Consider the following 20,180-nt stretch of genomic DNA (forward strand, 5'->3'; position numbering starts at 1 on the left):
TCTTAGGGGTTATCTCCCTCTCTCTTATGTAGGCTCTCTTTTCAAAATACATCCAGAATCCAACTCCCTTTTCCAACCTCCACTGATAACATCCTACCCTAAGCTACTATCATTTCTTGCCTGGATTATTACAACAGCCTCCTAACTGGTCTTCCTGCTTTTGCCTTTTCCTCCCTTGAGAGCCTCTTCTCAACAAAGTAGCCAGAGCGATCCTGTTAAAATGTAAGTAGGACCATTTCACTTCTCTGCTCAAAACTGTCCAATGGTTTCTCCATCTTACCTGTATAGAAGCCAGAATCCTCACAAAGGCCTAATAAGGCATGACACAGTCTGGCCTCATTTGTTCACTGATCTGCCTTTTTTTTTTTTTTCCCTGCTGTGCACTCACTGAATGCTAACTGTGCTGGAATCCTTAATGATCTTTGAATATATTAGGAATGCTCCTGCTTTAGGGCATTTGCACACACTGTTCCTTTTGTTTGGAACGTTCTTCCCTTAGGTCACTGAGTATTACTCTCTTACCTCCCGTACTCAAATATCAACTCATAAAGCTCTCTCCAAGCACTCTTCAAATTGAACACTCTTGACTCCCTGCCTACAAGTCCTAGTACTTAGGAGTCCATCATTTAATATATTACATATTATCCTTATTTTGTTGACTGTTTCTCTCTCCTTCTATGAGGTCAGCAATTTTACTGGTTCTGTTATTTTTTGTTGTTAGTTCTTCTAGACAGTACCTTGAACAGTGCCTGACACAGACCAGATACTTGAATCAATATTTACTGAACAAATGAATGAAATTAGGGGGTTTTAAAAGTTGTTCTAAAATTAATTACCTCCATATAAGTACTTTAATTGCTCACTTGAACTGGAATCTTTGCAAGAAGTTGAAAAGCCTTCAGGAAAAAATGAAATTAAAACCCACCCCATCCACATAGGATACCTCCTACATATAGCCATTCATCACCTTAGCATCTGTTGCCTATTTTATATAAGCACCTCCAACTTACTTTGAAAAAATTTTTTAAAAACTTCTGGCAATAAGTCTGTAGTCACATGTGGTAATTTAAAAAACTTTTAAAAATAATTGCTTTATTGAGCTATAACGCATACTATAAAAATCACCTCTTTAAAGTGTACAATTCAGTGTTTAGCATATTCACAAAGTTGTACAACCATTACCACTGTCTAATTTCACAATATTTTTATCCCTCCGAAAAGAATATCCATGTGCAACATTAGTCACTTCCCATGCCCTTCTCTCCTCGGTCTCAGGAAGCTACTAATCTCCTGTCTCTACAGATTTGCCTATTCTATACATTCATATGCAGCCGATCCTCATTACTTGCAGATTTCACATATGCGAATTCACCTACTCACTAAAATTTATTTGTAACTATAAAATCAAAACTCTCAGTGCTTTTGTGGTTACTCGTGGATCTGTGCAGACAGGTAAAACGCATAGGGCTGAAGTGCTGTCTCGTGTTCCTAAGTGCAGGAAGATGGTGATGTGCCTTATGGAGAATATACGTGTGCATGTCAAGCTTCACTCAGGCATGAGTTATGGTGCTATTGGCCATGAGTTCACTGTTACTGAGTCAATAATCTATGTTAAATAAAGTGTCCTTAAGCAGAAACACACATAAAGCAAGGTTGTATATCAGTTGACAAAACGGTGTGACTAGAAGCTTGCAGGACTCTAACCCTATACTTCCCCTAGAAACAATGGTTCAGTATTCATTATTCAGTGTTTGCAGCTTTATAGAACCCAATTACCATGAAGAATCAAATGATTCCATAATCATACAATATGTGATCTTTTGTGTTTGACTTTTTAGCATAATATGTTTTCAAGGTTCAATGTTTTATGTATCTATACTTCATTCCTTTTTTATAGCTAAAAAATGTCTATCACCTGTTTATTATTCAGGTGATAGACATTTGAGTTGTTTCTACCTTTTGGCTAGTATGAATAATGCTGCTATCAACATTTGTGTGTAAGTTTTTGCATGGATGTATGCTTTTAACTCTCTTGGGTATATACCTAGCAGTGGAATTACTAGGTTATAGGGTAACTTTATGTGAACTTTTATAGGAATTGTCAAATTGTTTTTCAAAGCACTGCATGCACCATTTGACCTTTCCACTAGCAATGTATGAGGGCTCCAATTTCTCTACATTCTCACCAACACTTATGATTATCTTTTTTATTATAGTCATTTTTGTAGGTGTGAAATGGTATCATCTTTAGCCACATATGATAATTTAAAAGTAGAAGATTAAAGATAAAGAAAGAAAAGGAGGGAAGGAGAGAAGGAAGGGAAAAAGGAAAGGAGGAAGGAAGAGAGGAAGGAAGGGACCCCCAAACTCTCCACCCTCAGCTGCTGAATATTTAATTGTATAAAGTCCACTGACCTCATCTGTATCTCAGGACCCTCACTCTTTTGTTTGAATACAGGCTTTAACACTGCCATCTATACAGCTTTCTCACAGATGTGATCTTGCTTTCCTCTTCTCTGTACCTGGGGGTACCAGAGGCCAAGGTTCAAGGTTGATAACCTGCAGGGTATATCTAGGGACCCTTAACGCTGTAGAAAAGTGAGGAAATTCTTACTTATGTTCAAAATTAGAAACCATTCAGCTTACTAAACATCTGTAAACTCTTTACCTAACATATTCAACTCAACCCAGAAGCAAATGATTTTTTGATGCAGAGTAAGGGCAGAGACTAGGTTTAATCAACTTTGCATCCTAAATTCTTGACCAGTGCCCGGCACAAGCAGATTCTAAATAAATGTTTTAAAGAGAAGTATTTTTCTTAAAATAAGACTGATGCTTAATTGGTCTTACCCTCAAAGGATTTTCATTGAGGTATGGGGGCTCTCCTTCTACCATCTCAATAGCCATGATACCCAGAGACCATATGTCCACTTTAGGGCCATAAGCTTTCCGTGTAACCACCTCTGGTGCCATCCAGTATGGTGTGCCAACCATGGTACTTCGTTTACTCTGTTCAGGGGTGATCTGGGCACAGAAACCAAAATCAGCTATAAAACAAAACAAAACATCTAGAGTTAATGGTATCCACGGACGGTTTTATCTAAGAGTTTACTTTAGATGACTTTATTAATTACATTTGACTATTTAGCCTCCTGTTTTTTATAAATAAAGTCAACCAGAATGGGTTTACAACTATTTTGATGATGTTACATATTTTCACTTGTTTGCTTTTACTTCCCACAGAGGGCAAATTATCAAGAGATCTTTAAATAATTAATTCTATCCCAAAAATTTTAATAAAGTTGAAAGAGGTCTAAAAGAAAATGTCACCAAACGTGAACACTAAAACTAAATGCTGTGAATCAGTAAAGGTCAGGAAATGGTAACTACTTTTGAAGACAATAAACAAAAGCTAGCATTAGTAAGCATCCGACTTAGCAGAGTCTAGAAAAAGAACACATTTAACTGCAACTGTACCTACAAGGTGCTCACCAGTATTACTCTCTATTCCTACCATCTCATTTTATAACAGAGGAGCAGAATGCCTAGCTTAGTGCTGTTAATTTAGGGGGAAAATCAGGATGAGAATACAGAATTCTTTCCTCCCTTCCACTGCTAAACCCATTCTGCTGCATATGTAAGTGCTGTTAACATACGTTTGTAAGCTTTAGACTTTTTGTTACGAATTTATATACATACAAAAAATATCTACGAACCACTTAGTTTACCTAATTAGGGTATTTTATAAACTGCTTTTTAAAACTTAATTTATTTTTAGAGATCTTTCCTTATTAATACATTCATCTACCTCATTATAACCACACATTACAGAATATAAAAATATCAACTTATTTGACTATTTCCATACTGCTAGACATTTAAGATATTTTTGGTTTTTCTTTAGTGTTGCAGAGAACATCTTTGTACTTCTTGTGCATATGTTCAATAATTCTATAGGAGAGAATCCTAAAAGATCAATTGTTAGGTCAAATTATATTTATAGCTAAAATCAGTCATAAAAAATCAGCGCTTTTCAGCGGCTGTGAAACTGAAGAGATCCTCGCCGGCTGAAGACGTCGGATCTCATCGTACCCCCCCAGTCCTTCGAACCCTCCCCTCCCCCCGAAGGCTCTCAATAAAATGGTTTGATCCAAAAAAAAAAAATAAATCAGCCACTGTTCCAAGTACCTTATTATAAGAATTAACATATCTAATTCTCATAACTTTATGAGATAGGTACATTATCATTATTATTCCTAATTTTAAAATGGGGAAACTGAGGCATATATATTTTAGATAATTTACCCAAGATCATTCATCTAGTAAGTGGAAAACCAGGATTCAATATTATGTGAAAAAGTCTAATTCAGTTTACATGTGTATCTACCAAAATTGTATGAGAAATCCATTGCCCATTAAGATTAAGATTAGTTATTTTATATTTTGACCATCTAATAGAACCTAGACCCCTTTTCTTGTGCTTGAATAACTTCTGGAGAATGTATCTTAAAAAAGAGATGTTGAAAAAGGAGCCAAACCCTCTAGCAGAACAGAAGAAAAGATTTTTGGTTTCTTCATCTAAGAAATGCCTTGACTTTTGCATAATTAGAGAAACCTCAGTAGAAGTTCTTCTTAAATCTTACAGAGGGCATGGTTGGAGCTGAGATATAGCTAGCAGAGGAAAAGGAATCTAGGATTTTTTTTTCCTGACTCTACCCTGTCTGATGCAAAAGATAATTAGGAATAAGAGGTTTACATGTTTTTTTCTTGTCATCTCCGAGGTCAGGGTTATATAGCTGTCCCCTGATTAAGCCATATTCTGCCAAATCCAAAGAAAGCCGAACAGCATGAAAAAAATCTAGCCTAACAGACAGCAGAGACAAATTCAAGTTTATCTTTGGAAGATGGCTTCAACATTATGACAGTGCCAGGCACTATTCCTCAGCATTTTATATTTTTAATCCTCAGAAGGATTCTTTGAGATAGGTACTATGATTCTCCTTATCATACAAATGAGAAAATAGGCACAAAGAGATTAAGTAACTCACCTAAAATTATTCACAAAGTATAGCATTTAAACACAAGCTGTCCAGTTCTGTTTTTCCCTCCTGCTCCATATATTATAAAAATGTTACTAGAAGAGTTTTTTACTTAAACAAAAGGCAGATAATTATAATAAATTAACAAGTAAATGTTATTTTTTCCTTTGTTACTCACTAAGTTTAACAGATCCTTCCATCCCCAAAAGCACATTGTCACTTTTGATATCTCTGTGGATCACTTGATTAGCATGTAAAAACTCCAATGCCTGTAAACACTGAACAGAAGAAAAACACCAATCAATGAAAAAGTCTCTTAAAAGTCTAAGGGAGGTTCACATACAATACTGCTTATGGCCTGAGCACTGTTTCTAGCATCCAAGACATGCCAATACTTATATTTATAAAGAAAAAACATCCTTTCATGTGCATAGTTATTTAAATAAAGGAAACTTTAATTAATTAGATTCCCCAACTCCACCCTCTGGTTTTACCCAAAGACAATTATTAAATGATGTCTTATCTAGTCCTATCTCTGCCAAGGATTACTTAAAACCTTAAGAATATCATTTAGTCTTCAATGTTCTCATTTATAAAATGATGATGGGCCTATATAATTTCTAAGCCTTTTCAGGTTGAAATGCCTAAAGGTATGCAGCACTTGGTAAACATGTACAAAGCTCTTTAGAAATCATTTCAACAGTAAAGGATAAACTTGAATTATTCCCATATGAATCTCATATAGTCAAGTCTAATCAATGTGCCACTGAAAAGCGGATAACAGACTGGATAGTCTAGTTCCATCCAGCTGTTCATCAATGTGATAAAAGATGTTTCTTCGTTTCTTCTATGGTGGATTTTACATAAAGCTACATCCACCACCTAGACACTAATGATAGAGGAATTAACTTGCCTCCTATGCCATGTTTCAGAAAGCACTGAGTCCAAAGTGAGGAAAACATCCTTCCCCTCCCTTAAATACAATAAGATTAGATTTTAAAAATCTACTTGCCCCTATGTTTTTAAATATAAACTGAGTATAAAATGTAAACTTTGAAAAAGTTGTTTTTATTTATTACCTCCATCAGAGTAGAACAACAAAAAAAGTCTGTACATAATTAAAAACAAGTAAAAATCTCATTCAAAATATTCTATTCAAGGAAAAAACAACAACAAATAAACTGTGTATTATTACACTACATTTACCAAGCATTTAAGCAGATTCCTGGGGAAAAAAACAAATCCCCAGAAAAACACTTGTAGAAATAAACAGAAACTTGTCACAGTTAGAAAAACTCCTAAAACTACCATACTCATAACTATTAACAATTCTTACGTCCCTCCTAAAACAACCAAGGGAGCTACCCCTTTAGTGAAGCATAATTAGTTCAGAATTAAAATTTTCAAAGACTACTTTTTTAACACCTTAATAAAAGCTAAAAAAGGAAAACATCATACGTATTGTTCTTACATGAATAGAATTTATAACTTACTATGTATCACTGTAAAAATGCTGAAAGCCAAACCATAGAAAACGCAACAGCCTCAAGAACTTTCACAATTTTGTCCTTGTGACAATAATTCCTGGATATTCGAAAGTAGTATTGTGATACTACTTTCAATGACAATGAGAAAATCATTAACCTAAGTCTCATTTTTAGAAAAAGATTAGATGCAAGAAGGAAAGCTCGCTTTTGGCTTAGACAAATGTGGCAGAATTTACTGGCTTAAGCAAATCATGTAGTAATTCATTAATATAAAAAAACAACCAGTTTCTTCACATTCAATGAGATCAGTAAAGTCAAAAGCAAATTCATTGATACTTTAAGGTGAGCATGTGTCCTCCTTTGCCTGAGACAGCCCTTGTTTCCACTGCTGAGTGGTGTATTTTTAATGGCTCCCCCTTTCACTCTTGAACGCATCCTATTTGGATGATGAATTATGATCACTCCACTGAAATTCACCTGTGAGTTGAGCACTTCAAAGGTCCATGCTTCATTCCAGAATTATTTTACACATGAAGGAAAGGGCTGAAACTCTCATGTAGAATGAAATGGTATGGAGAAAACTTGCAGAGAATGTTTACAGAGAAATTGTCTCACACAATAAAAATTACCTGTGCAAAAAACCTTTCCCCTTTTTCACCTCCTGTTAACCACATATCACCATAACTTATCAAGAAGGGAGCAAACTCACCTCTCTGCATACAGCAGCAATCTGTGCTTCATCCATGCAGGTTTCTGTTACAACATCAGTAAGTGATCCCCCAGCAAGGTACTCCATTACTACAAACAATTCATCTCCCACCAGGTAACTAAGAAAAGAACACACAAAATAGACTCACATTTTTCTTTTTCTAAACACATGGTGCTCTATGTTGAAAAATTCAAATGTTAAGCACACTAATAACAAAACTAGAAAGCTGGTAGCTTTGAGAGCTAGAAAGAAAACTGGAAAGCTACTATGTAACAGCACAGAAAAATAACTGAGGGTCATTATGATTTTCCTGAATCACTTTAAAGTTTGCCCACAACTGTAACTTGACTGTGTACACAGATTATTTCAATTAAAATACTCCTGTAAGGTAGGAATTATTCATTGTTTTACAGATGAAGAAACAAAAGCTTGGAGATGTTAAGTAACTAATCCAAGGTCACATAGCTAATAAGTGACAGAACCAGAATCTGAAGCCAACTACAACTGATTCCAAAGCTTATGGCTTATCTTAGCCACCATGCTATACTGACTTATAATACTATTTTAAAAAGCAGGGAGACGTACCTGGAAAGTTTGCTTTTATGGACATGGTCCCCATAACTAGGGCTAAAGTCTAAAAATGGGCAATCTTTTTCCCATTCAAAACAAATTTAAATATGGAAACAAGAAAATCACCTATAATCCTCTACCTCCAACACACTCACTATTATGATTTTCATTTATTTTGTATTTTTCTTTCATTCACATATATGTAATTGCTTTAAAAAAACACACATAGTTGTAAGATACATAATTCTCTATTTTGCTTTTTAACATCAATTCCTAAATCAAATGAGGTTTTAATAGACATACTATTTGCCTATAAAAGTATTTGAAATAAAAATTGATCTAAAAGTTTAAAAACTGTGTGGCCAATCACCTCTGTTAATCAAGATATGAATCCCAGCCAACGTTCCCTCAATGTTTCTACTTCTGATCATTTGTAATTAATATGAGCACCAGCAGCAATGTCCTTCATTCAACTGCCTTCTGTCACTTGCCAAATAACATCTATGTAGAAAAAGAATCTGTTAAACTGTAATGTGCTATTTTTACCTCTTCTCTTTCTTCAAGCTTACTTTTCAGCATTGACATTCTACTCTGGTCTGACGTGGCTATGAGACTTAAAATTTCCACATTTTTGTTCCAATGCTTGAGAAATATTCATATTTACCTGTCCAAGAAGTTAACTATGTTGGGATTCTTTAATTCTTTCATCACCAGAATCTCATTAATGATCAATTCCTTCTTTGGCTGTTTCTGTAAATTAATCTGTTTGATAGCAACCTATGATGGAAACAGAATAAAAAATAACAAAATTAGAACAAGTTTCCCAATTCTCTTAGAAAATTTCAAATATCAGTTAATAATTTATTGTATAAATGTTGTATAATGAAATGCTAATTTACTCATAAGTAACACTTACATTTCCATGCTGCCTAGGTACAACGCTTTGTAGTAACAGAACCCAAATATTTTTAGATTTCTCTTGAAGCTGATTAACCAACACAATGTTAGCTCAGTACCAGGAGTTAATTTTTTTCATTCCAAGCTGAGAAAATAATTTTTAAAAATATTTGCTTATTGGGGTCGGCTGAGTGGCTTGCTGGTTAAGAGTTGGCTTGGGAGCGTGAGCTCTGAGCAGCAGGGCCATGGGTTCGGATCCCACATAAGCTAGTGACGCTGCACCCTCTACAGCTAAGATGGTGAACAACAGCTTGACCTAGAGCTGGCCTGCCGAGAGTTGCCAGCGATGGCGTAGGCTGCAGTGGGCTGCTGTGAACTACGATGAGTGGCCAGCAGCCAGCGAGAGCGGCTAGCAGCCAGCGTGAGCTGCCATGAGCCACCGTGAGCGGCCATCCAATGGCTGGAGACTGACTGCCTCAGCAGGGAAGAGCGCAATGATCACAATGCCAACATGGGCCAGTGAAGCAACGTCCTCCACAACTAGCCTGACGAACAAAAGGACAATAACTTATCTGTTCCCCTTCCCTGATTCCCCAACGCTGTTCCCTTCCCCCAATTCCCCAATTAAAAAATCTTTAAAAACAAAATTTGCTTATTTATGAAACAAAGCATAATTCATTTTTCCCCCCTTAATAAGAAAAGTGCTATAAAATTACATAGAGTATTCCTTGCAACATATCCAACTGAAGTAATTCCTTGATTATTCACAGGTTTATCTAGTTTTCTCCTATATTAAAAGCTAATTGTAACACAAAAAAGTATGAAACAGTAGCTACCTCCTGTCCCAAAGCCACATCAGTAGCAGTAAAAACTGTTCCAGAAGCCCTAAGGGGGAAAAAGACACAAATCATTATCATTTATAACATCCAAAGACTTTATACTTAGAACTGAAAAAGGATTAAACATTTAAGACTTAGAATTTTTAATGGGAGTAAAAGCAAAAACAAAAGGGAAAAAAATTAAGAAAAGAGAAAATCCTTGTGGTCAAAACTTATGTTAGAAATTTGTCACAAATTTCATACCTACAAAAATGTAGCAGAAAAGATAAAGAAAAAAATAACATATACTCACGGATCCACTTTCCCTTCTTAAGGAACAATGAACTACAAATAAATTTGAGGGTCCTTGTGTGCCCTTTCCAAAGGCATCCTCCCTCCTCCCAAAATTAGTCTGTATTTGGTACTTGTTCTGTATTAGATGTACATTAGTTCCATGCATTTCTCTGTACTTTAACTACAAAGGACATAGGTGTGTATCTCTATAGAATATAGTTAACATCATTTTTAAATGTCATATAAATGATTTCATATTTCTGCAATTTGCTTTTTTAATTCAACATTGGATTTGAGATGGTTATCATATAGATGTTATTCTTGTTTTTTATTATTATTATGATTCAATACCTAACATTTATCCATTATCATGCTCAAGAATATTAAGATGATTCTCAATTTTCTGTTATTAAAACCAGTGCTGCAACTGTATTTAGTTTTTAAAATGAAACTCATAAGGAAGTTTTCAAAAAGTCTTAAACTCTGTCTAAATTCACAGAACATTTTCCAGAGATTAATAAAATTAAAAATTCCAGATGTTTATTTGCTACAAAATTAACCGGAAAAACAAGTTTAGTTAGTACAGTTTATAAATACAAATTATTGGACAAAATCAGAAGATGAATAGACTCAAAGATCAATACTTAATGATGTTATTAAAATGCACGTTTTTATTGCATATAACCCTGTAATAAATCTTACTGTATTTTTACTGTGCAAATTTTTCACCTACCTAATTTCTTACCAACTGGAAATAACATTTAGAAAGAAACAAGGTAGGGGCCGGCTGAGTGGCTCAGTTGGTTAAGAGTTAGCTTAAGAGCACGAGCTCTGAGCATCAGGGCCGCCGGTTCGATTCCATGTGGGTCGGTGACGCTGTGCCCGAGCTGAGCTGCCAACAGGTGGTAGGATGGCTCAGCTGGTGAGAGCACATGATCCTAACAACAAGATGGCCTGTTCAATGGTGGGCTACACCCGCCCGCAACTAAGACTGCACTTGGCACCTAGAGCTGAGCTGCCACCCAGATGTCTCAGTAGATAGGGCATGCCCTCTTAACAACAAGGCTGCCGGTTTGACTCCTGCATGAGATGGTGGTTATGCCCACCGGCAACTAAGATTGTAACACAGCACCTTGAGCTGAGAGGCCATGAGCTGCCAACAGGCAGCCAAATGGCGACTGGAGCCCTCCACAACTAAGACTGAAGAACAACAACTTGGCTGGTCCCCCTCTCAGCTGGTCCCCATCTTCAACACTGTTCCCCTCCCTCAATTCCCCCAATTTTTTTTTTAAAAGAAAAAACAATGTATAATCATTGCTAAGTAGTATAGTTTTTAAACAGTATCTAAATATAATTACTTATTTGCACAAATCCAAAGATACCACTCAGAATACTGTTAAGTGCTCAATGACAGCAGGCAAGAGATATCAAGCTGTACACCTAGGCAGTACTGAATATTGTGGTAATATCATCACAAATACTTACCCTTGCCCAATTTTTTCATATCTTGTGTATTTTTTCTTAGGGTCACCTATGCTCACAATAGTTCCTATTTTAAACAAAAACAACAAAAAGTTATAATCTTAGTCAAGCATTTTTAAATTGTAAATTAATTCTGATATCATTATTCCTTTTAATAAACCGCTGATTTTAGAACAGTTTTCAAACTTAACATTAAGTTTCAAAAATAATGTATGTTTCAAACACAAAACACTAAAGAAACTTAATTAAAAAAAAAAGATTTGGGTTAGACCTAACTAATGCCTTAATTATTCTATCATTTCCTCAAAAATGATCATTATTTTCAAATGACTAACTATACTAGTTTGCCTGAAACTGAGAGGTTTCTCAGGATGTGGGATGTTCAGTCTGAAAACTGGGAAATTTCTGAGAAAAATTTCATACTTCATGAAATGTATTAAACTGTTATGAAACTATTTACTATCAGAAATATATAATATCCAAATGATTAACCCTAAATGGCTTTTCTGACTCTTCCCACATATCTTTGATCTTACAATAGATTTAGAAAACCCCTTATTACTATAAAAACTACTCTAATATGAACTAATCAAACATCTGTGTTAGGAAAGTTCACAAACAGGTTTTAAAATTATGATGGTTGGGCATAAAACTTACACTCTTACCACCAGCAAGTAAAAACATGAGAAAACCACAATAAATTTTCACTTACTCAAGGTAAAAAAGGACACAGGAAACTCACATAAATAAACAATTTTATATAGGTCCCCAATCTCAAGTCCCCAGCCACTACAGTTATAGTTTTCCGTGATCTCTCTATGTCAATGTTCTTTATAACCACAATTGCTGTTGATTTGTAAATTAGACTGTATTGCTACCCTCTCCTTGGCACTATGTACATTGTTTCCGATGCTTCATCCAGGCCAATGATAGTTGATAGACAAAAAGGAAGAAGAGAAAAAATGGTACCGACTATTGCAGAGATGTTGCTCACTAGTTAACACATAATAAATAAAGAAGAGTATTATTTTGGCTTTACTAGATTTTAATTCAAGGTATTGTTCCTACAAGAAAACACTTTATTCTTTATGTGTTAAGCCAAAATATAGGGTATAAATTAAAATCCATGTGGGCCAAATGTTTCAAGAGCTGTTAACAATTTAAAAAATAACGTACAATATAGGAAACATACTTAATTTCTCCATAATCTCTTCATCTGTCATTTTGGTCTTCTTTTTCTGTTTGTCAGAAGACTTGGCACCACCATCAACATTAGAATCACCAACTGGGGCAGGAATAGGGTCAATTACAGACCGTGTGTAAATCTGCAGAGAGATAGTTAAATGCTGAGATTTGAGAAAAAATATTTTTAGGTATTATTACCAGCACGCTATTCAGTTCTTTGATTTTTAACCAAAACTAAGTTGTCTCCAATGTTTTAATAACAGAAATCTTAATGTTAAAATAACTATTAATTCCCCAAAATTTTTACACACATATTTCTACCATTTCATTTCAAACAGCCAATTCTAGGAGATAAAGAAAATAGGGACCTCTATCATTAGATCAGGATCTACTGGTAGTCCTCACAGCTTTATCTGCCCATTGTGCCATCACTCCATCACACTCCACTGTGCCATACGTTTCCCCATACTTTACTGGTATTAGTACAGGACTCTTTCTTTCTGTCTCTATCTAAGGTAATAATTATTCAAATTCTCCCATATCTGGTTAAAATTTCACTCTCAGCAGCCTCTTGAATAACACCAATGCTTTGAGAGAAATGTAAAATGGGATAAAATACATAATTTGGGTGAGAAGTAAAGTTTAAGTTTTAGATATAGTAATTATTTGCACAGAGATAAACAGAAAGCCAGAGAAACAGATGAATTCTCTGTAAGAGAAGATGTACTACAAAAAGAAAAAATAATGAGATATTTTAATGTTTAAAGAAGCCATTTGATTTTAACTTTCAAAATAGCTAGTTTTTTTGATAGCTTAAGTGCATTTTATTGGTTTTCTTTAAAAAGCTAGTTGTTTTATGAGTGGTCTTTAGGTAAAGATGTAGTCAAATTCCCCACACTAAAATATTTTAAGCATGAGGGCATTTTAAAATTAATCACTGGAAGTCAAACACAGACTGTTTTTTTAAAACACACAGGCACACACAGCCCAGTTCACCAATCAGACACTCACTGATTTTGTATGATCCGGTCGTGGGGCAATAACAGGGGGAGCAGCCTCTTCATCATCATCATCTTCCTCTGTTACTACTGCTGATGTTTCTGATCCCTTGGTATTCAGCTGCATTTATCATATGAGCAAAGTAAGGAAAACAAGACAAGTATAACAATACGTTATATTTTAATAGCTGATTTCAAAATAACAACAAAAAAAACTTCACTGGCTCTAATCTAATCACTTAAAAAGTAAAAGCAATTTTACAAGAAAAGTAATTTATGAAATAAATGTATATGATAAACATCAAGTATTCTTGAGAGAATTTATGCCCTTTATAGAGAGAATTTGACACCCTTTAAACAAACCCTAAAAGTAAACAATCACTTTACTTGTTAAGACCAAAAACAAATTCTCTAGGCTTTGTATAAGTCACTCGTTTTCAGTCATTTGAAACAGCCAGATTCACCAGGAAAAAATGGTGGCTAATGAAGCAAAAGAGGAAGGCATTAAGCTTTATACAGAGATTATTACATGCCAGGTATGTGCTAGGTAGGTAGTTTACATGTTATCGCATTTAATCTTCATATAACTCCAGGAGACTGATTTCTCCTAATTGAGGAATTGAAAATAAAACAGTGATTGTTTGTAGGAGGTAGCTGTGCTTACAATAACTTAGATCAAGTTTCAGACAACTCTGAAGACTGAAAGGCTTCAGTTGTTCAGTATGATTCCAAAGTCTGTATTCAGTAGAATGGTACCACAGGAAAAAGCTATCAAGTTTGTATTCACATTTGTATATGGAAACATTGCCAAAAGTGGCTAAACTGCTCCAAAGATCCAAATAAGTTTTAGTCACTTTTTAACTATCATATCAAGGAAATTCAATTTGTTTAATATGGTTTCCTTAACTAATCAAGTGAATAGCTAAAACATGTACCAAATAGTTATTTATTTCTGATGGCTGTAATGTATTTTAGAAAGTAAAACAAAAATTGAGATTTGTTTTGGGTAACTTAAATTAGAACAAGAGCTACAAGAAATAACATATTAACTTACTGGTGGTGTTCCAGAAGGGAAACCATCTTTCTCTGAATATGAAACAGAAAATAATGCTAAGTTAGTAATTCAAAAAATAAAACACCTATATATAATAAAAGAAAATATAAAGCAGAGCAAGTAAAATGTTCTTAGACTGATTTCATTTTAAGTTGAACTAAGTCTTGAGAAAAACAACAGTATCAGTAGTCAAATACAAATTTATATAAGACTGAGCTAACAAATATCAAATCTTAATGGAACTCTGTAAGTTTACTAAAAATCATTGAACTGTATACTCCAAATAGGTGGATTTTATAGCATGTAAATTATACCTTAATAAAGTTATTACAAATTTATTTGAAACTATAACAGTCAATCTGTATTTATTAAAACAAGTTCATAACGATACTTTCTCCAGAAAATCGCCTAACGAGGAACTTAAAGCAACCATTCAGACAACGGCCACTGGGCAAAGGACAATTCTTGACATAAATTTTGATCAATATGAAAGCAAATCCCCGAAGGCATAACAGTTCACGAAGACTAAATGTTAAAATATTGGAGTTTAGAGGAGCAAGTTTTGTTTTGTTTCACTTCTGATTTTAAAAAAAGATTAATTTACACAGACTTACTAGTTGACACAAACGTTCTAGGGACAAGTCTGACCTTTTGCTAAGGATGTAGCAGACTATGCAAAAGGGGTCAAAATCATTTGCCAAGTGGTCTCTATTTCTTCCTTGAGCACAGCCCTTAATTTGGCAATGATGCATTCACATTAAGTATAATTAAAACTACAGGTATGAGTTTAGCTCAATCATATTGTTTTTAAAAACTACATGTATGACTTTGGGGGACACAGAAACATATTAAATGACATCTTGGGATGTAATTAGTAAAATCCACGTGAAAGGAAACAGGACAAATGATCTTGTTCCTTTAATAACAAACTGCAAAGAAAGGAAACCATGAGAACCAGCGTGAGGAAGGGGAAGCCTAAATATCAAAAAAGATTCAAGAGATATTGTAATCGACTGTAATATATAAACTTTGATTCTGATTTAAACAAAAAACTATGTTTTAAAATTCACTATTCTCCAGTTCTTACCTGATGATATTCCAATTCTGAGGTATAAATTCTTTTAGTCTAACGCTTATTTAATGTTTATATATTTATTTGATAAGTTCCAATTTTTGAGTGGACTTAAACATTTATTTCAGAGTTTGTGCATTTAAAACAACTCTCCCCCTGTCCCACTAATGATATATATATATATATATATATATATATATATATATATATATATTTCTAGTATGAACATGCCTATAAATCAGCATCTTTCCCGTGTATTGCTGGATGTCATTGAAAAGTAGTAAAGAGGAAAACAAAAAGGTCCAAATATTCACTTTTGGCAAAACTAAAATTCCCAGACTCCAAATTATGAATAAGAGCTGCTCCAATCAGTTTACAAAAGGCAGCTCTATGCAAGGGAAGTAGAGACAAGAACCATAGCTTAAGTTTTTTTATTTTTTTTTATTTTTCTAGAAGCAACCTTCTTATCTGGAAGAGCTTCACAACTCTGCAGTCTCATCTGAATCAGCCTTTTACTGTTGTTGATCGATGTCCTACCTGGAGGAGTAAAGCTCAGATATTTCTGCTTCACTGTGTTGGAGTCATAGAACTTTAAGACATCCAGCACAGCCTGAGGGTTCTTCTTTTGCTCTAGTTTGGTGATATTGGAGGTCTGTAATAATCGCGCCCATTGTTCCGGCATGCCCTAACAAAAAGATAGTCAGAAATTAGTTGTTTTGAGTTGCTAATAAAATCAATTTCCAGAGGTAAATAACAAAATACAAAACAATCTACACAGCTATTGGTTTGGCTAAATTCTAAATGGCCTAGTTTACTAAAGGTCTATTTATCTAAATCTATTTTACATAATTATAACAGGCTCAGCTCCTTAGGAAAAAGATACATCCAACCCAAACACTTTTAGAAGAAAAGCACTAAGGATTCAGTTACGATGTGGATAGAAAAGTTAACTTCAAACTTAATATTGAATGGAAAAGCTTGAGTGATGATATATAAACAAGTCCCAGCTAGGTAAACTTACAGTGAATTCTCCAGTAACAGCATCAAAGCCAACATGGATGGTATGCTCAAAGTCAGATGGGGGAGAAATTTCTGGTCGTTCCTTCTCTTTCTTCTTACTTCCTAGAGGACATTAAAAAAAAAAAAAGAATCAGCCATTTAAGCAAGATTAATAAAAGTACTCATAATTATATGTTAATATTTTTCCTGAAATAGATTATGAACAAAGTTATTCTAGAAAAAAGGTTTCCCCTAAAGACAATGACAGGAAACTGATGAAGTACAGTAACCAATCCTGTCATCAAGCAGAGGTGGGGACAAGCTGTTCAGACTAAAGAGGAGCACAGATTAACCCAGCACCAGGCCTGAATAAAAAGGCACAGGGAAGAAGAGACAGCCCCTTAGAACACAGGTTTGTTCTCTAATCAATCAAGATCAATCAAGATGACACCTTAGATACTGAGCAGTTTGGAAACCAAAGTCTATCAAATCCTATTTCCATTTGGCTATATTTATGCAGAAAGAAAAATTTACATTACTATAACTATGTAGATAATTTACATTGTATAAACAAGCAGTTTACAAAGACCACATCGCCTTTCTTGTGCAACTCTAACTTCTCCTTTTTACTGAAGGTAATAATTGCTACTGAATAAAAGTTAATTAATACTACTGTTGAATAAAAGTGGTGAGAAGGGATATCTTTGCATCCTTCCTGATCTTAGGGGGGAAAGTTTTTTTTATCATTAAGATGCCTTTTATCAGGTTAATGGCATTTCCTCCTATTCCAAGTTTGCTGAATGCTTTTATGAGAAAGGGATACTGGATTTTATCAAATGCTTTTCCTACACCTACTGAGGTGAGCATATGGTACATGTTTTCTTTTTGGTTAATATAGTGAATAACATTGATGAATGATTTCAAATGTTACACCAACTTTTTATTCCTGAAATGAAATCCACTTGGTCATGATATATTACCCTTTTTATATGCTGCTGGGTTCTAACTGCTAAAATCTGGCTAAGATTTTGCATCTATGTTCATGAGGGATATTGGTATTGCTTTCTGGTCTAGTCTTTGGTTGGGGTATCACAGTAACGCTGGTCTCATAAAATGAGTTGGGAAGTATTCCTTCCTATTTAATTTTCTGGAAGTTTGTGTATAATTGGTGATATTTCTTCCTTAAATGTTTGATAGAATTCATCAATGGGACCACCTGGGTCTGACATTTCTTTGTGGGAATGCGAGTACCTATAAATTAAATTTCCCTAAGAAATACAGGATTTTCAGGTTAAGTATTTCTTCTTGAGTGAGCTCTGAAAGAAAATTTCCCACTTTATCTGATATGTTGAATTCATTTGTACGTATTTGTTCATAATATTACCGTATCTTTTTAATATCTGTAAAATTTGTAGTGTTGCCACCTCTCATTTTCAATATGGGCAATTTGTGTCTTTTCTCTTTTTTCTCATTAGTCTGGCTAGACTAGAGGTTTATCCATTATATTGATATTCTCAACAAATCAGCTTTTGGTTTCACTCATTTTTCTGTATTGTTTTTTCCACCTATTTAATTAATCTCCACTTTGATTTTTATTTCTCTTTTTTTCTATTTACTTGTATCTTACCTGCTCTTCCCTTTTAGTTTAAGATGGCTTAAGTCATTGATTTGAATTTTTCTTTTCTAATATGGGTGTACTATAAAATTTTCCTCTAAGTACTGCGTTAGTAGCATCAAACAGATATATTTAGAATTTTCATTTTCACTCAGTTTAACATTCTTTGTAAATATCCTTTTGGTTTCATTTATCTGGAAGTGTTTTATTTACTTTCCAAATATTTCCAGAGATCTGTTATTGATTTCTACTTTAATTACACTGTGGTCACAGAATATACTTTGTATGATTTGAATCCTTTTCAATTTATTAAGACTTTTAAAAATGACCCTAGAATATGACCAATCTTGCTAAATGTTCTGTGTTCACTTAAAAAGAATGTGTATTTTGATGGCTGCAGTGTTCTATAAATGTCAAGTTGGTTGGTAGTTTTAGCAGTTTTCTGTCTACCTGTTCTCCCATTTTTTGAGCGAAGTGTACTAGAATCTCCAGCTATAACAGGATTTGTCTATTTCTAACTTGAAATCCTGTGTTTTTGCTTCATGTATTTTGAAGCAAATGTTGTTCTTTTGTATCATCTTGATGAACTGATCCTATTACCATTATAAAAATAACTATTCCTTATCCTTTGACTATTTAGGGCAGTATTTTTGGCTCTAAAATCTGTTTTGTCTGATATTAGCCAGTCCAGGTTTCTTTTCATTGTTAGCATTACCCCTAAAAGAAACCTTATACCCATTAGCAATCACTCCCAAATGTTCCCTCTCCCCCTCTCCAAGCTCTAGGCAACCACTAATCTACTTTCTGTCTCCACATATTTGCCTGTTCTGGCCATTTCATATATATGGGATCATACAATATGTGGTCTTTCGTAAATGGCTTTTTTTAAGGTTCATCCATGTGATAGCATGTTGCAGCGCTTCATTTCTTAAAAACTCAACTGATTATTTTTTAAAGCGATTTAGATAAGGAAAAACATTTAACATTTCTAGTGATTTTCATTCCTTTATGCAGATCCACACTTAGATGGCCATCTGACACCATTTTCCTTCTGCTTAAAGGATTGGTTTAAATTTCTTATAGTGCAGGTCTGCTGGTAGTAAATTCTTTCAGCTTTTATACATTTTAAAAAGTCTTTGTTCCCCTGAAATGAAAGAAAAAAGTCTTTCATTTTTGAAAGGTATTTTCACAGGATATAGAACCCTAATTTGAAAGATCCTTTTCTTTCAGTACATTAAAGATGTTACCTATGTAAAGTCATTGACATTTTTTGATCCTCTATATGTAATGGCGGGTTTTTTTCCCTGACAGGTTTTTGTTTTTGGCTTACCAAAATAAGATTTTTTTTGGTTGTTGTTTTTTTTAGTAACTTTAGTTTTTAGAGCAGTTTCAGATTCACAGAAAATTGAGCTAAAGGTTTGGAAGCTTTTAACAACCTGATTATGTGCCTTGGTGTAGTTTTCATCGTTTCCTGTGCTCAAAATGTATTGAATTTCTTTAATGTATGGGTTTATAGTTTCCATTAAATTTGGAAAATTTCCAGCCATCAAAAATAAGTATTTACTGTCTCCCTTTCCCCTTTTTTGGAGACTTCAATTACACTTACAATAGTTTGCTTGAAGTTGTCCCATAGCTGGTCACTTTTGTTTGTTTTTTGCCCTCTAAGTTTCATTTTGGATGGTTTCTATTGCCATGGTCTTCAAATTCACTAATCTTTTCTTTTGCAATGTTTAACCTACTGATATTCTGTGCACTGTATTTTCCAACTCTAAAATTTTTTTTTTTTTAAAGATTTTTATTGGGGAATTGGGGGGATGGGAACAATGCTGGGGAATTGGGGGAAGGGGAACAGACAAGCTGCTATCATTTTGTTCTTCAGTCTAGTTGTGGAGGACGTTGCTTCACTGGCCCAAGTTGGCACCATCATTGCGCTCTTCTCTGGCGAGGCAGATCAGTCGCCG

General features: G+C 34.4%; 1 protein-coding gene across 3 annotated transcripts in view; it reads right to left on the bottom strand.

Annotated features, from left to right (window-relative positions):
• The window catches only part of PAK2 (p21 (RAC1) activated kinase 2), an 88,321-nt gene that overhangs the window by 12,728 nt on the left and 55,413 nt on the right, over nt 1-20,180 (bottom strand). For all 3 annotated transcript variants that reach the window (XM_019651719.1, XM_019651727.1, XM_019651729.1), the window contains exons 3-13: nt 16,627-16,727; nt 16,143-16,290; nt 14,534-14,565; nt 13,493-13,600; nt 12,489-12,621; nt 11,300-11,363; nt 9,539-9,587; nt 8,470-8,582; nt 7,236-7,353; nt 5,218-5,317; nt 2,851-3,047 (exon numbers count right to left, since the gene is read on the bottom strand). In XM_019651719.1, coding sequence (XP_019507264.1) covers nt 2,851-3,047; nt 5,218-5,317; nt 7,236-7,353; nt 8,470-8,582; nt 9,539-9,587; nt 11,300-11,363; nt 12,489-12,621; nt 13,493-13,600; nt 14,534-14,565; nt 16,143-16,290; nt 16,627-16,727 — 1,163 coding nt within the window. The remainder of the gene's footprint in view (nt 1-2,850; nt 3,048-5,217; nt 5,318-7,235; nt 7,354-8,469; nt 8,583-9,538; nt 9,588-11,299; nt 11,364-12,488; nt 12,622-13,492; nt 13,601-14,533; nt 14,566-16,142; nt 16,291-16,626; nt 16,728-20,180) is intronic.

The sequence above is a fragment of the Hipposideros armiger genome, unplaced genomic scaffold, assembly GCF_001890085.2.
Source record: "Hipposideros armiger isolate ML-2016 unplaced genomic scaffold, ASM189008v1 scaffold_8, whole genome shotgun sequence".
NCBI classification, from domain to species: domain Eukaryota; kingdom Metazoa; phylum Chordata; class Mammalia; order Chiroptera; family Hipposideridae; genus Hipposideros; species Hipposideros armiger.